Source organism: Perognathus longimembris, chromosome 25 (assembly GCF_023159225.1).
Source record: "Perognathus longimembris pacificus isolate PPM17 chromosome 25, ASM2315922v1, whole genome shotgun sequence".
NCBI lineage: Eukaryota > Metazoa > Chordata > Mammalia > Rodentia > Heteromyidae > Perognathus > Perognathus longimembris.
The window spans coordinates 18403103-18418658 of record NC_063185.1 but is presented as its reverse complement, the minus strand read 5'-3'; the positions used below and the strand labels follow the sequence as shown (position 1 = coordinate 18418658).

General features: G+C 40.3%; 1 protein-coding gene across 2 annotated transcripts in view; it reads left to right on the top strand.

Annotated features, from left to right (window-relative positions):
* The window catches only part of Clint1 (clathrin interactor 1), a 43811-nt gene extending 31115 nt beyond the window's left edge, over positions 1-12696 (top strand). Inside the window, exons 9-12 of one of the 2 annotated variants that reach the window (XM_048334368.1) lie at positions 4500-4574; positions 8405-8691; positions 9993-10197; positions 10974-12696. In XM_048334368.1, coding sequence (XP_048190325.1) covers positions 4500-4574; positions 8405-8691; positions 9993-10197; positions 10974-11320 — 914 coding nt within the window. In that variant the 3' untranslated portion in view covers positions 11321-12696. The remainder of the gene's footprint in view (positions 1-4499; positions 4575-8404; positions 8692-9992; positions 10198-10973) is intronic. The other variant, XM_048334369.1, reaches the window with a different exon arrangement.
* Positions 12697-15556: the final 2860 nt, after the last annotated feature.

Genomic DNA, 15556 nt, shown 5'->3' with positions numbered 1-15556 from the left:
TTTATGTATCTAATACTGAACCATTGTGTTAACTGGTAGTTATTATGTAGTCACATAATACATAATATCATAAAGTATCAGTAAGTTCTGACCTCTGCAATGAAGTCCAAATAGAGGCTCCTTTTATGTGCGTGTGGAAAGTTTTAATGGAGCAATCAGAGAAGAATTAACGAGGAAGGGCAGATGAGTGGATGGAACTTTCTTCCTCCCATGATTTCAAGATTGGTTTGAACAGACAGAATTATTAAATACCCAACATGCTTCCTTTGCAAGTAAGCTTGGAATGGTTTCTCTTCTCTAGTGCAAAAAGTAAATTGACTCATTAGATGAAAGTAGCAATTAATATTCATGTAGGAATTAGGAAAGTTTGAGAAAAATCTGGAATATTCTCCACTTAAAGTTGGTTTTATCCCAATATTTTCCAAAGAGTAATTGAACATGGGTTGACAGCAGAACTATTTTAAAATTACCTTCTATTTTAAATAATATGCAACAAGTCTTGAAGATTCTCTTTCCCGTCTCTACCAAAGTAACTTAATAACCATATCTTAACTTGAATTCTACTGTGAAAGTAAATTGGATAGTAAATCCTTAGTATCTACACATGAGAAACATAAGAATCTGCCATATTAACATTACTAAATGGTATGTCACTTGAGTGTCATTTTCCAGATGTGCCCATACTTATAACAGTACTTTCAGGCAAGAAATGTGGGAACAAACTAGAAGGGTAAGCAGATACTATTCTGTACCACCCTGAAAACTGTATTTTCTGGATATTCATATAATATGTGTGTTTAAACATGTCTTTATTTGTTTTGTTTTTGTTGCCAGTCCTGGGTCGTGGACTCAGGGCCTGAGCACTGTCCCTGGCTTCTTTTTGCTCAAGGCTAACATACCTCTTTAGCCACAATGCTGCTTTCGGCTTTTTTCTACATATGTGGTGCTGAGGAATCAAACCCAGGACTTCATGTATATGAGGCGAACACTTTACCACTAGGCCATATTCCCAGCCCTGTTTAAGCATTTCTTATGTACAAATCTTTTGAGCTTCTAGATAAGGATTTCTTTTCTATGTAAACTGCTGTTTACCTGAGATCATGACTCTTTCTTTATGATAGCGCATACCTTTACAGTTTTCATTGCTTTCTAACCATACATGGTATGGCTATACTGTAATTTACTTAAGTAGATCAGTCCCTTATTATCTAGGCATTAGAGTTTTTTTGTTTCTGCTGTTACTTTCCAACTTTTTCTCTTCTAAACAATAGAATACTAGGACCTTTTAAAATCTCACAGGTTGGTAAGGTAAAAACAGTATTTCATTATATTTCATTATATTTTCATTTGTTTGTTAGGTGAGATTTAAACCCTTTTCATATTTTAATAAGCCAGTTACGACTTTCCTGTTTATGTTCTATATCCATTTTTTTCTGTTAAAAATATTTACTCTTAATGATTTGTAAAATTCTTAAAGATTTTGGATAGTTTTTATCACAGTTGTATTTTGTTATTTCTTTTAATGATAGTTTATATTACATTTGCCATGTTTTACTTTCTCCTAATGTAGTCAACATTAAATTCTTTGTTAAGGAAAATTGCTATTTGTAGTTGAAGCAGTGTCTAGTCATATTTTTCCTGTTCACAGTATTGCTTTGGAAAATGCATGTTCCCAGCTGGTGATTGTAAATAACCTCCTTGCCACCCTGAAAAGGCAGATGGAAATGGTTCATTTGTAATGACAGCTCTCTTGTGGGAATCATGAAGAATCGCTCTTGTGAAAATTAGCAGTCTTCCACAGGCGGCAATTTTTGATAGACTCTTTTGTTTACACCTCCTTAGATAGAAGTTATCTGGAAAATGCTGGAGCATATCAAATTTCAGTTCAGTTTCAAGCATTGGTAGGAATGTCTTACCTATGAATAAGAAAATCTTCTGAATGAAATGGAGATTTTTAATTTTTGACACAGTTTTCAAAACTGAAGATGACTATGTAAAGGTACTAGTAGAAGCAGAGATAACAAGAGACAGAGAAGTTAGATCTATGTCTGAGGTAACTTCTATTTGTAAAATCTGTGTGTGTGTTTCCATTCTCTGATATTCCCGAGTCTCATTGGATGTGTGCGTGTGATTCCATTCTCTACTCCTGATATTCCTGAGTCTCATTTTGTGTGTGTGTATGTGTGTGTGTGTGTGTGTTTCCATTCTCTACTCCTGATATTCCTGAGTCTCATTGTGTGTGTTTCCATTCTCTACTGATATTCCTGAGTCTCATTGTGTGTGTGTGTGTGTGTTTCCATTCTCTACTCCTGATATTCCTGAGTCTCATTGAAACAAAACTTCCTGTAGTCTGAGTGGAAAATGTTTGCTGTGGAGATGGAGCAGCAGAATAACCAAAGAATTTGTCTGAAATATGAATTCAGCAAAGGAAAAAACAACAAAAATTTCTTACTCAGTTTTAATCTGTGATCTTTGGTGTTCAGTGCTTTTATCTGTGACATGAATTTTCTTTGTGGCTTAGACTACTTATGAAAGTTTTTACTTGTTTGGCATAATAAGTCTATGGATATGTACCTACTGCTTAGAAGAATCACATTGAAGTTCCTCATTTTCAAATCCCTTAATGTTACATTAATTGGTGAACCACATCATTCTGTACCCAACAGTATATACTTTAACATGAAGGAACATTACAGAAAACAAACTTACAAACATGCAGCAGCTGTTGACACCATTCACTTGCGCCCTGATTGTTATTAATAAATAACCTTGTTGTATGGGTTACAATATATGATAGTTCACTGGTCATTTGTACTCCTCCTCACATTTTGTCCTGATGAGAGTACGTGCTGTTATCCCTAGAATGAATTTTAAAACCTATCTGATGTAGTAGTGGTAGGAAGGGAGAGTCTGTGGCTGGCTCATTTGCTGCTAAGTAAGGCTGTGTGCACCCACAGAGCCTGCACCTCTGCGATGTGAAGGAATGGAGAATTAGCTGTACCTGCTGAGAGTTGACTTCAATAAATACGCTTAGAGAGAAATACCAAATACACATGCCTCAAACTGATCTGTCCCTTTTATTACAGCTGGCCGTTTGTTAGGAAAGGAAGATGGTTCTAGTTTAATTAACCCAGTTGAGTGTAGCAGATGGGGCAGAACGTCTCGCAGCGATGAGACAATTCAGAAATGGCACCAGATGTTGGAAGCTGTCCCTGGTGGTGTTTGAGTGCAGCCCAGATGTTCCAGTCCCACCTGGCTAGTTTCTGAGCACTGCGGGCTAAGCAGCTGTGTTGTAACCTGTATAATGTTCCCATAACACTAAAACCCCCGTAATTGAACTGCTGCTCTAGATTTCTAAGGTTGCGACTCTTGAAATTTTTAAGGACAGACAAAAGTCAGGACAGTTTTAGGTCTTTGCCTATTTCATGGATAGTTCAAAAGGAGGAAATGGAATACTGAAACTTGAAATAATTATTGTTAAAATTGTTGATAAAAGTAAATACCCAAATAAGTTAAAGTGTGCATGAGAATGTGGTTAGGAAGGTGTTTATTTCTAGCTGTACTGTGATTTGAACTGGGGGCCTAACACCACTAGGTTAGCAGCCTACCACTGTGCCACACCTCTAGCTCTGAGAATGTGGTGTTACCTGTATGGAGATTGATTTGTGGTCATGATTAAGTTCTCGCCCCTTTAATAGTATCAGTTGAGAAGTGATAGCAAAAATGATTCTTTTTTCACACATTAAAAAGTGAAGTGTTTAGTCTCATGGAATAAACAAGGGGAAATAAAATCATGACTGGTTTTTTTTTCCCTGTCTGTTTAAACCGGCTTTTATACAAACCAACTGCAAGGTTTTCCCTCAGCTTTTTTACTTTTAAACTTCGTAATGCACAGAAATTTTACCCCATTTTCTATGCCCATTTCTTTAATTCTTTTGTATTTGTTTTTCTTTATTTCATGCTAGTAGCTCTATAACATTTTACATGATGAATGCAAACAGGACATTTGCCTGTAAAGTGCTGTGGCTTCTACCTCTTACAAGAACATGTTATGATACAATATCTACCATTTTCCCAGTAACGGTTTCCTGGATATGATTTCTTTGCAAGGTCCTCTTGGTGTGTGCAGCTGGACCTAGGGCCTAGGAGCTAGCTGTCCCTGAGCTTTCTGCTCAAAGTCAGTGCTCTACCACTTGAGCCCACCACAGCTTTACTTCTAGCTTTCTCTCTCTCTCTCTCTCTCTCACACACACACACACACACACACACACACACACACACACAGAGTTAATTAGAGATAAGAGTCTCATAGAATTTGCTGCCTGGGCCGGCTTCAAACCTCAGATCTCAGCTCCTGAACAGCTAGGATTACAGGCGTGAGCCACCAGCACCCACCTATACAATTGCATTTTTGTATGAAGCTAAAACGGACTTCCCGAAATTGCTTAGTTGTTGTGCGGTTCTGAGAGTTTGACCTTGTCCTCATTCTTCACTTCCAGGGGGATCGGCAGATTTGTTCGGGGGATTTGCTGACTTCGGCTCAGCAGCTGCAACAGGCAGTTTCCCTTCCCAAGGTATGATGGGCCGGAAAGTTGGGGGGTAGGGGGATATCATCAGAACAGCCCATCCCCCTCAGCACCTTCTTGTCATTTGTAATCATAATTCCTAAACAGCTTATCCATAAAGCTTGTATGGATCCAGTATCTTAAATATATCAGGAGAATTCATTTCATTGCCGATGACAGGTTCACTTCAAGAAAATTATCCATATTTGTAACTAACTTACCTTTGCAGGGAGATATGAATAAGTATCTCACTTTAGCAACAAAAGTATAATTATTTATATGATTTTTTTAGGAATGAAACATACCAACTTTCTAAAACCAAGAATAATAACTACTACTTGTCCTGGTTCTTTATAAGGATAAAATAATGTCCATAGAACTGTGTATACACTAACTTTATTATTAACAATCTTTTTCCCTGTAGGTTATGAAGTTTGAAAGAGAATATATAAAATGTATTCATTGCAAGTAGAATGATGTTGCTGTTATATTTAACTGAATGGAATTTTATGTGAATATCTGATGTAGGTTTGTGAGAAGTCAGGATGGGAAAATACATAACCTTGGATGTAGTTTGGGTGATTTTGACAACCTACTTTTGCAGATTCTAGAAACCAGAATTGTTGAATAATAAACATTTCATTTGGGAAGTGTGATGATGCCTTCTAAGAGTTGATACCATATTTTAGGCAAATCAGAATAGAAGATAAACATTGCCCTAGTTTTACTGACTTCCTGTGTAATTCACAATATTCTATGTCTATAAAGTTGCCTACAGTGCAAATAATTCGAATCTCTTAATGGTACCTTAATGGTACATCTCTTTATCTATATGTATGTGATTAATATAACCTGGTCACCGTTGCACAGGAGGCTGACACTGTTGGAACAATGATTAATCATTTCTGAATAACATATGACTCACTAGAAATCTTTTCCTCTCATGATTAATCTTCTCAGGACATTGGGTTTTCAGATGGGGCATCCCATTTTACTCCAGTTCCCACTGGTCTTGCTTTTATAGACCAAGCAAAGGGAATGTAAACCCAATGTGTAAACACAATGTTTACATTGATCCAGCAGCAGTACTTCTTGAGTTCAGATTGTCTAATAGAACTAATTGTAAAACTGTTACTGTAGTTTCCTTTGTAATAGAGACCAAATACATGTTCTAGTAAAACCATTAAGTAAAGAATATTATTAGCACGGTGTCCTATTACATTGTTGCTAGAGCTTGGGGATTCTAAGTAAATTACTTTCTCTTTTGAGGGTGCTTACATTCTAAAATGGTCATAGAAGAATAACTACTGAGTGGAGTTACTGTTCTCTTTCCACTTTTAGCATAATGAGGCACAGTGTTGCTGTGTCTGGTTACCGGGTTCCCTTTAAGCTAGACAAATGTTAACAGTAACAGTTGCAAGAGGGCAGAGGTAATAAACTTCCAGCAGTCAGTTCCTCTAGGTTACTCCTCACCATTGCTATTTTGTTTTTATTTTTTGGTTTGTTTTGCCAATTCTGGGGATTGAACTCTGGACCTATGTGCTATTCCTGAACTTTCATGCTCAAAGCAAGCACTCTTCTGCTTGAGCCACAGTGCCACTTCTGGTTTTCTGGTTAGTTGGAGATAAGAGTCTCACAGATTTTGCTGCCTGGGCTGGCTTCAAGCGGCCATCCTTAGATCTCAGCCTCCTGAGGAGCTAGGATTACGGGCGTGAGCCACTGATGCCTGGCTTTTTTGTTTTGTTGTTTTGTACTGGGGCTTGAATTCGGGGTGTGCCGGGCTCGGGTCGCCTCCCCTTGGCACAGGGGTGTCAGGCTCTACTCTACTCTAACCGCTCCCTTTCTCACCCTCTCCCCTGGTCACCCGACCCGCAGATAAGGCCAGAGTGGAGTGGGGAGGCTCAGGAAAGACCTCAGGTGCACACGGCCGTACGAGATCGCTTTACCTCCCTCCTTACCCGCGAAGAAAGCCAGGCGTACGCAGATCTCGGAGACGCTTCAAGAGCAAATCTGATTTAATAAGGGAGTGGCTAGCAGTTGATATAGTAGGGGGCGACGAGAGAAGGGGTGGTCGATCAGAGAGCTGGCGATAGGCTGGCGAGCTTGTCATAGGACCCCCTCATGAGCTAACGTCACTTGCTTAGCACCACCCCAGGGGGAAAGCCCGCGAGAATGGGGGGCACATGGGCTGGCGAGAAAGTTGGGGGTCTGGTTGCAAAGCCAGTCCTTCTGGTTCCATATTCCCCCAGGGCTGGGGGAAGGGCGGCGTCTCGGGAGCGCTCTCCATTGCCCTTCCCCCTCAAGGTCAAAACTGAACCCCAACAGGGGTGCCCTGAGGTTTTTTGGTTTTGGGGTTTTTTGCTCAAGGCTCACCTTTGCCTTTTTCGACTCTATTTTGTCACATTTGACCCTATCCAAAGGGAAGGTCTACTTACTTAGCTGCACATGAAGCGTCGTTTAAACTTGCCCTACCACTGCTTTTATAAGTGCTGTTTCAAATGACGAGTGCAATGTGTGCCGATGTCACCTGTTCTTAGGTAGCATCCCAAGTACTTGGCTTCCACCTACCTTGCCTGTTAATCCAAACAATAATAGCAAACTTCAGATGATACTGTATCTTAAATTACTTAAGTCTTCATGGTGCACTGTTTAAAAGTGAGGCACAGAGAAGTTAAGTCATCTCCTACAGGTTATCAGTTACCCTGGTATCAATTCAACTTCAGGCTTGTGATTATTATACTTGGGAAGGATAGTGATACAGTTCTGTATGTTTGTGGGTTGTATTTTTTTAACATCTCTTGATTAGTTTTTCTATTGCTGTGACGTAATACCTGAGCAGATGTACCTAAGAGGGACAGGTTTATTTTGGCTCCCAGTTTCTGTCCATGGTTGGCCAGCTCTTGCTTTGGGACCAAAGTGAGATAGAACCCAATGGCAGGGTGCCTGTGAAAGAAAGAAGCTGCTCACCATGATGGCCTGGAAGCCGAGAGAGAGAAAAGGGCCAGGGCAAGATCGTTTCCTGAAAGGCATTCTTTGAGTTGTTCACTCCCTGCAGCCGGGCGCCACCTCCTCCTAAGCCATGAGTGTGACCTCATCACTGGATCCCCCCATTGGTGAAGTAGCCCCTCGTGGCCCCACCCCCTCCCTGTGGCTCTCAGTGGGGTCTGAGCCAGCGCAGGGCTCCCCCTTCCTCCTTTCTAAGAAAATTGAAGGGTCTCCATCAAAGCGGAATGAGCGAATACTTCTTATAAATTGTATTAGTTGACCCTATCCTTAACTTTTTAAAGCTTTTCTCATCCTTGCTCTTGTGCTTTTCTTTGAGCAACTTCAATCTGAAGAATTTGGGGTCTAAAAACGCCTCCTGGGTGTAAAGTGGTAGTTTGATTTTTCCTTGAACCCTTCCAGTGAGCATAGTAAGTGATTTGAAGTCTCTGACTCTACTGAATGGTTTGGCACGGGAAGATTCTGGATTTCCCTCAAGAAGCTTAGCCAGTTTAGAAATTCTCTCTTTACTTTTTGAGTCCCAAGTTAGACCATTAATGTTTAGTTGGAAGTGAATTTAACATGAAAACTTGAAGAGAAGTTTTGATGGTAGTTTCTGTGTGTTACCCACAGTCTGGAGAGATGGATTTTACTTTGTATTTCAAATTTTCTTCTTTCCCACCTTGTTAACCACTTGTGTAATATTCATGAGAAAGAAGAATGTCCAGATGGAGCTGGTATCTGCAGATGTTAATCTGGATGGACTCCTATCAACTCCAATTAGTTTCAGTTCATAGACTGTTACATTTGTACTTTGTGTTTCAGAAGTTTCATACCCTTCTCCTTTTCGTCTGTAGCAACAAGTGGGAACGGAGACTTCGGTGACTGGAGTGCCTTCAATCAAGCCCCCTCAGCCCCGGTGGCTTCTGGCGGCGAGCTCTTTGGTGGTGCCCCCCAGGCAGGACTAGAACTTGTCGGTGGCTCACAGGCCGCTCTGGGTCCACCTCCAGCCGCCTCAAATTCCTCAGACCTGTTTGATCTTATGGGCTCCTCTCAAGCAACCATGACATCGTCCCAGAGCATGAACTTCTCTTTGATGAGCACGAATACTGTGGGACTTGGTTTGCCCATGTCAAGATCACAGGTAAGATGTCTGCTTCCCGTGGCAACTGTGACCCATAACTTGAGCTATTCATAAAGTTTAGTGTAAAACATAAAAATAAGCCCTTTCTATGTGTATGTCTTTGTGCATATACATGTGTTATAAAGTATATGTGTATGTGCCTATACATATTTATGAAGCCGTTTAACCAACAACGAATACTGTCTGAGAAGTGGGCATTGGCCATTTCTATTGTGCGAACATCATGTGAAGGACACTAGTACTTACAGCAGCACTGGACAGTACAGTCTTATATGGTCCATTGTTTACCAAGACATCATTAGGCAGCACACATGCGCGCACTTCTGTGTACGGGTGTGTATGTGTGTGTTGCACACTAGTTTTGCATCTTGGGTTTACCTTACACTCATTCTTTGATATAGACATTGGATTATGGAGGGCAAGGCCTTCTCACCTATGTTGTGTTTCCTGATGCAGTACTTTGTACAAAGGAAAAAAGCTAAAAATGTTTGAGCAAATGTACCATTGTTACTAATTAAAATTATTTAATTGTTTTAAGGAAAAAAGAATAGAAGCTGGGCACTGGTGGCTCATGCCTTATAATGTGATCAAGTACCAGTCTTGAGCAAAAATAGCCAAGCCCAGGTGAAATACTTTGAGCTTAAGCCACAGTACCAACACCAAAAAAAAAGGGAAAAAAATAATTTGGGAAAAATACATATTTTGACTCCGGCTGTTAAGAATATTTGTTTGTGGCACTAATTGCTCTTTTTAATATGTACAGTTACTTTTTTCAGGTATTAGGATAAAGACAGAAGAAAGAAGCAGAAGGGTGAAGATTCTCTTTATTGATGCATTTTTAAATTATTCTTTCCATTCCTTTTTTTTTTCTTCTGAACTTTGTAATATGCACGGTCCTTGTAGCCACCTGATACCTCTGCTTCTTTCTCCTTTATATCTCTCTTCTCCTGAATTGGTCCATATGTGTATCAAGTTCCAGTAGTGTTGCTCATTTTAGGCAGAAGTGTATGCAGAGTAAGGAGATGTTAGTATACATGAAATATAATCTGCTGCTCAATATTTTGCCTTGTGAAACATGAGAAATCATATCATAAGTTCTATTTTGTAAACTTTCACCTGTGTTATTTCCGTAAAGGTACACTAGCCTTAAATTGGTAGTTGCCTTGGGCATTTGTCACTAGAGTTTGGGTTACAGGAGAAAATTGATGAGTGTTCATACATTAATTATTGTGATGAAATTGCCATCTGATAATCTTGGTAGAACAGATGCTTAATTTTTAGAGCATTTCTTTATTTTCCAGCCTTTGCAAAATGTTAGCACAATGCTGCAGAAGCCTAATCCTCTCTATAATCAGAATACAGATATGGTCCAGAAATCAGTCAGCAAAACCCTGCCCTCCACGTGGTCTGACCCCAGTGTAAACATCAGCCTAGACAACTTACTACCTGGAATGCAGCCTTCCAAACCCCAGCAGCCATCGCTCAATACGATGATTCAACAACAGAGTGAGTTATCTCAGCACACCCCACTTCTTGTCTTCTTCTAGTCTATTGACCTGCTGCCAAGGCTATTTCAAGCATTAAAACATGGGAAGGGAAGATACCTGGGCATTCACTTAAGACCTTTTTGCATAATGTTCATTTAATATCTATCCCTCCTGGAATACTAGCCAGATTTGCATTCTGCTCTTGGTATGATAACACTTAGTGTGTTGTGGGGGCATGTGGAGGGTCAGGTCTTTAGAATGAATGTATCTGTGGCTGGACTTGGTGTTGCTTACCTGAGATCCTAGTACTCAGAAGGACCACAAGTTCAAGGCCAGCCTGAACTACATAAAGAGACACTGTGTCAAAAAAGCAAGGGCTGAGATGTAGTTCAGTAGTAAGAGCACTTGCCTAATTTTGTTCCATTCCCGGCAGTCCTCATACCCTACCCAAAACAATTTTTTTTTTTGCAAGCAGTGAGGGGGGAAAAATAATCTAATTCCACAGATTTGGGACTTTTTTTGTATTACTTCTAATCATGTTTTAATGCTTGGATCATGCCATCTGTATTATTTTGCTTCTTGCTTCATTCTGTTTCTACATCTCTGTTAAACCAGGACCTGTAAAAGCACTGAGTATTAACAGAGTGCAAGTCAGTTTTCTTCTTAGGAAATCACAATGAGAGAATTTTACTGAGTCTAGACGTATCGGTAAGCAGGGAAAGGCATCTGATTTTGCTGCTTTGCAAACAGAGGAGTTCAGCTTGTAATGCTCTTCTGTCTCTTTTCTTCTGGTAGATATGCAACAGCCTCTGAACGTGATGACTCAGAGTTTCGGCGCTGTGAACCTTAGTTCTGCACCAAACATGCTTCCTGTCCGGCCACAAACTAACCCTCTGATGGGAGGCCCCATGCCTATGAGCATGCCCAATGTGATGACTGGCACTATGGGAATGCCCCCCCTTGGCAATACGCCCATGATGAACCAGAGCATGATGGGCATGAACATGAACATGGGCATGTCAGCTGCTGGGATGGGCTTGGCCGGCACGGTGGGAATGGGCATGCCCAACATAGCCATGACTCCTGGAACTGTGCAACCCAAGCAAGATGCCTTTGCAAATTTCGCCAACTTTAGCAAATAGGAGTTGTCAAAGATGCAGGTTGAACAAAGAATTTTTAGCTGTGCAGATAGGTGATGTTGGGATGGAAAATGCTAATCAACTCCCCTTTCTTTTATCAATTACTTAAATAAACCTACAGAAAGAACCAAAAAGGCTGTTTTCTAAAAGTGAAATACCTAGTATTTCAGAAGGCCATGCCAGAGCACTTCAAATCATTTTTCCCAGTGAGGATAGACCGCAGATGGGGTGGCGAGGCCCCTGAACGCCTTTAGAAAGCCAAGAGCCCAGTTCACATCGTGCGTTGTGGGAGATTGGAGTAGTGCCGAGTAAATGTGTTTGAATCTCTAATTTTATACTTTTCTTTTCCTGATGAACTTGATTTTTCTGTCCCTGAATCGCCTTGTCATAATTGGGTCTGTTCCTTTTACTACCACTCGAGTCCATATATGAAATCATTAAAGTTGGATGATCCGTTTTTTATAAAAATATCTATTTTTGTCCAAAAAAAAGCATCCACATGTGATTATGGCTAGGTCAAAGGTGACTGGAATGTACATACTTTTGCTAATGTCCAGCAGCTCTGCAGTGATACTATCCAAACTTTGATTGTAACCAAGTCCCTACGCGATCGGCGCTGGCTGTGTGGGCTTCCCGTTGCTTCTGCTCTTCATTTTCCAGGGCAGAACCAGGGGGGACATCATTTTTTTAGGACTGCTCTACAGTTCCCTTTTTAAAAAGAAAACAAACCTCCAGTATTTTTTTTGTTTGTATTTAGCATTCTTGTTTTACAATTTGCATTGATTTCACTTGACAAGGCTTCCTTCCGTGTTCATCCTTAGAGCCAGCATTTAAGTCGGGAACAGTTAAAAAGAGAAAAAATTATTTATTTTTTAATCTTTTTTGGTGTCTTCCAAAAATTGGAGAGATAGAAATCCATTGAATCCTTAAGTGAAGTATAATTGTTAGAACTCAACGATGTTCACTTTTAGACTTTCTGCGGTATTTGTTTTTGTTTGGTTCTGAGTGTATATAACGCAACATTAGCAATACAGTTTCTATAGAGGAGTTCTATATGTTACTAAAGGAGGCCTGTAGCAGTCAAATATTTTATTGATTTAATGACAAATAAAGGAAATTAATTCAAATGTTTTTCTTTCCTGATGTAGTTCTGCATTAAACTCACATGAAAATCATGATTCTAGAGTTTGGAATGCAAAGTTAATTGTTTCAACCTCAAGCTGGGAATATTTTTTAAAATAAATACTATAATATAGTTATCAAATTATTACCTCCCCACTTTATGTTGAAGATTTTTTTATTAAATTGATAAAAACTTTGTTTCCATTTTATTCATAATGTTCTGTTATATATAACATTAAAATGTTCATTAAAATCAATGTTGAACTGCTTTTTCTTTCATTCCATTAGACATTGGAGACCATTTGGAGAAACAATAATTATAATTTGGGCAAAGTAATTTTTATAAATAATTTAAATTTATTTAATGACTCTCTATTCTTTCCTATCAGGCTCTACTGTTAGGAATTAAAAATGAAGCTACCGAGATATCCTGACCCGCTCTCTTCTCGCTAATGCTCTAGCTACAACATTTCTAATTAGGCAGAAATTCATGTACTTCAGCTAAGTGGTAATGAAAAGTGATTCATTTGCTGAATAAGACATGAGAGAGACTGTAATTAGCTGACTGCGGTTTTTAATCTTTCAACAATTCAATGTGTTTAAATTAGTTTCAAAGACCAGGAGCCTTCAAGTGTTGTTATTCCACGGCAACCCACCAACCTCTGTGGCCCTTACATTTAAACCCTGTAATCTTAAAGAAGTTGTTTAAAATTGAGAAGTATGTTTTTCCCTTCTCAAATGTATATGGCTCTTAAAGAATGCAAATGTTTCATACCTCAACATGTTACTCTTGTTTTTCCTGTTAAGCATTTCCTCTAAAGCATTTACCAGACGCTGCCTTCCTAGGTTGTAAATCTGAGCATCCATCCCATTTGATCCTCAGTATATCGTTTGTTGTCCTCCAGTATTGCTTGTTTCAAAGCCCTCCAGAAAGGAATGGATAAACATTGTCACCCTGAGCGCCTGTCCAGTTTTTCATTTGATTTGACTTTTAAGATTGCATCTCACTGTGGTTATCTCTGGCTAGGGTAGAATTTGTGGTCCTCCTGCTTCACCCTCCCAAGCTTTGCGATTATAGGTGTGTGCCACTACACCTAAGGAGGCCCGTCCCATTTAACCAGCTGTCTCGGGTTCCTAAGAAATACCAAAAAAGCAAAAAGACCCCAACATCCCTTGAGATGCTGAGCTCTTTGGATGTGGGAGTCTGGACAACCATTCCACAGTTTGTCTTTAGCTGTCTATAGTCCTCTTTCCTGATAACTTCAGGATCTGTGAAAGTGCAGTTGCATTGTTGCAGATGTTTTCTCCTTTTTTTTTTCTTTAAGTGGGGGTGTCTACAGTGCTAGGGGTTGGGATGTAGTCATTAATGTCTCCACCCCTGTAGTTTATGTGGAGGAAAGGTTTAGTACTTTTCCTCAAATATTTATGAAACAGTAACACATGGTATAATTGTCTAGAGGTCAGAAAATAAGGCAACATTTGTAGCAGACAGGAAGCATACCTTCTGTGAAATGGAGGGGGGAAAAAACCAATTTCTGATTTAGCTCCCTTGAGCTGCATTATAGAAGCAACTTTGTAGCAGACAGCAGAAACCCTGCTTCAGCTACTTGCTGTTTCTGTGAGCTTCATCAATTCACCAAACATTTCTGGGTTCTGATAACCGGTTCCCTAAAATGAACCCAAACTCCTGAACGTTGGGTAATTAAATAAAATGAGAGACCCCCCCCCCGCCCAAGCCCTAAGGTGTGCTTGTAAGTGTGTCTCTCCTTCCTGCTTTTTTAGTTATATAAATGTGCTGAGGTATCAGCTTTGTGCCAGTCGCTGTGTTTAATGGTTCACAGGAGTGTCATCTCACTGACAAATTTGAAAAATTCATATTCCTATTTTATTTCTAAAAGCAGAGCCTACTTAAAGCCTGACCTGGGTGCACTAAGTTGATGGAGGGTTTTGCTGTCAAGGACATTGTTCGTTGGTTTTGGATTCATTTCTGCTTCCCACTTTAAAGAGAACTTGCAACATTCTTTACCAATGGATGTTACTGATCGTCACAAGGTTTTCATAAGCTGTGGAGATGGAGTTTATTATTGGAATTCTTGCCATTCTGTAGACAGAGGTCTTTGTCTAGAATTCATCTAACACCAGGTGAGTCACAGAAAAGAGATTTTTAAGATCCTTTCGTCTTGCTGTGACCTTACTTCCGGTGTCTTCCTTCTTGAGACGACAGGCCCACGGGTCTGTTGTCCCCCGAGGACATCAGCCCGGTCCCCGACACTGCCTGCCCGGGACCTTCGCGGGTGGAGAAGAACGGGAGAGTTGGGCGGTGTGGTCTCAGGACTTCCTGAGCCCTCAAGGGGAGCCCCCAGGGAACTTGTGTTATATGGATTGTTCCTACCAGTATTTACTAGATTGGGAATAGGAACAGAAGCGTTGCCAACAATCCATTATTAAAGAATAAACTAACTTTATAAATTGCCGACCTCCATCTTCCTGTCTCAGCCTAGGCATGAGCTGCTGCAACTGGCTGAAGACCTCATCTTTAATACCTGATAACATAGAAACCTGCTTTATTGAACTTTATTGGCAGGCACTCCTTATCCCCTTTTTGCTTTACTTTTCAGGGTTTCGTGGGGTTTTTTTTGCCCAGGACGGGTGTTTGACCTCGTGCCTTCCTCATAGCTGGGTTCACACGCATGCGTCATCGGCTTGTTAGTTCAAGTAGGGGTTTTGTGCCTAAGCTGGTGTCAACCTCTGAGTCCCCTCGGTGTTTGCCTTCTGAGTAACTGTGATTATAAATGGGCACCGCTGTGCCAGCCTAAACTATTACATAGATATTGGTCTGGATTCCAGTAATCCTTTTTATTTAAGCGCTTTTCACCAGGAGAGTTAGGTTATTTCTAATCATGTGAAAAGCCCAAATCTTCCCAATTAAGTAATAGGTTGTGCAAATTGCTCAGGGCACCAGATTGGAGAGAGCCACTACGTGAACTTCCTTCAGTGTGTGTGTTCCTCCTCTTGGTGTGCCTACTACCTACGTTACCTTGGTGAGACAGAAAGTCACCTGTAACGTTGCCACAGAGGTGTGTGGGCAGAGGCCGTTAGAAAGGAGAGCGCCACGGT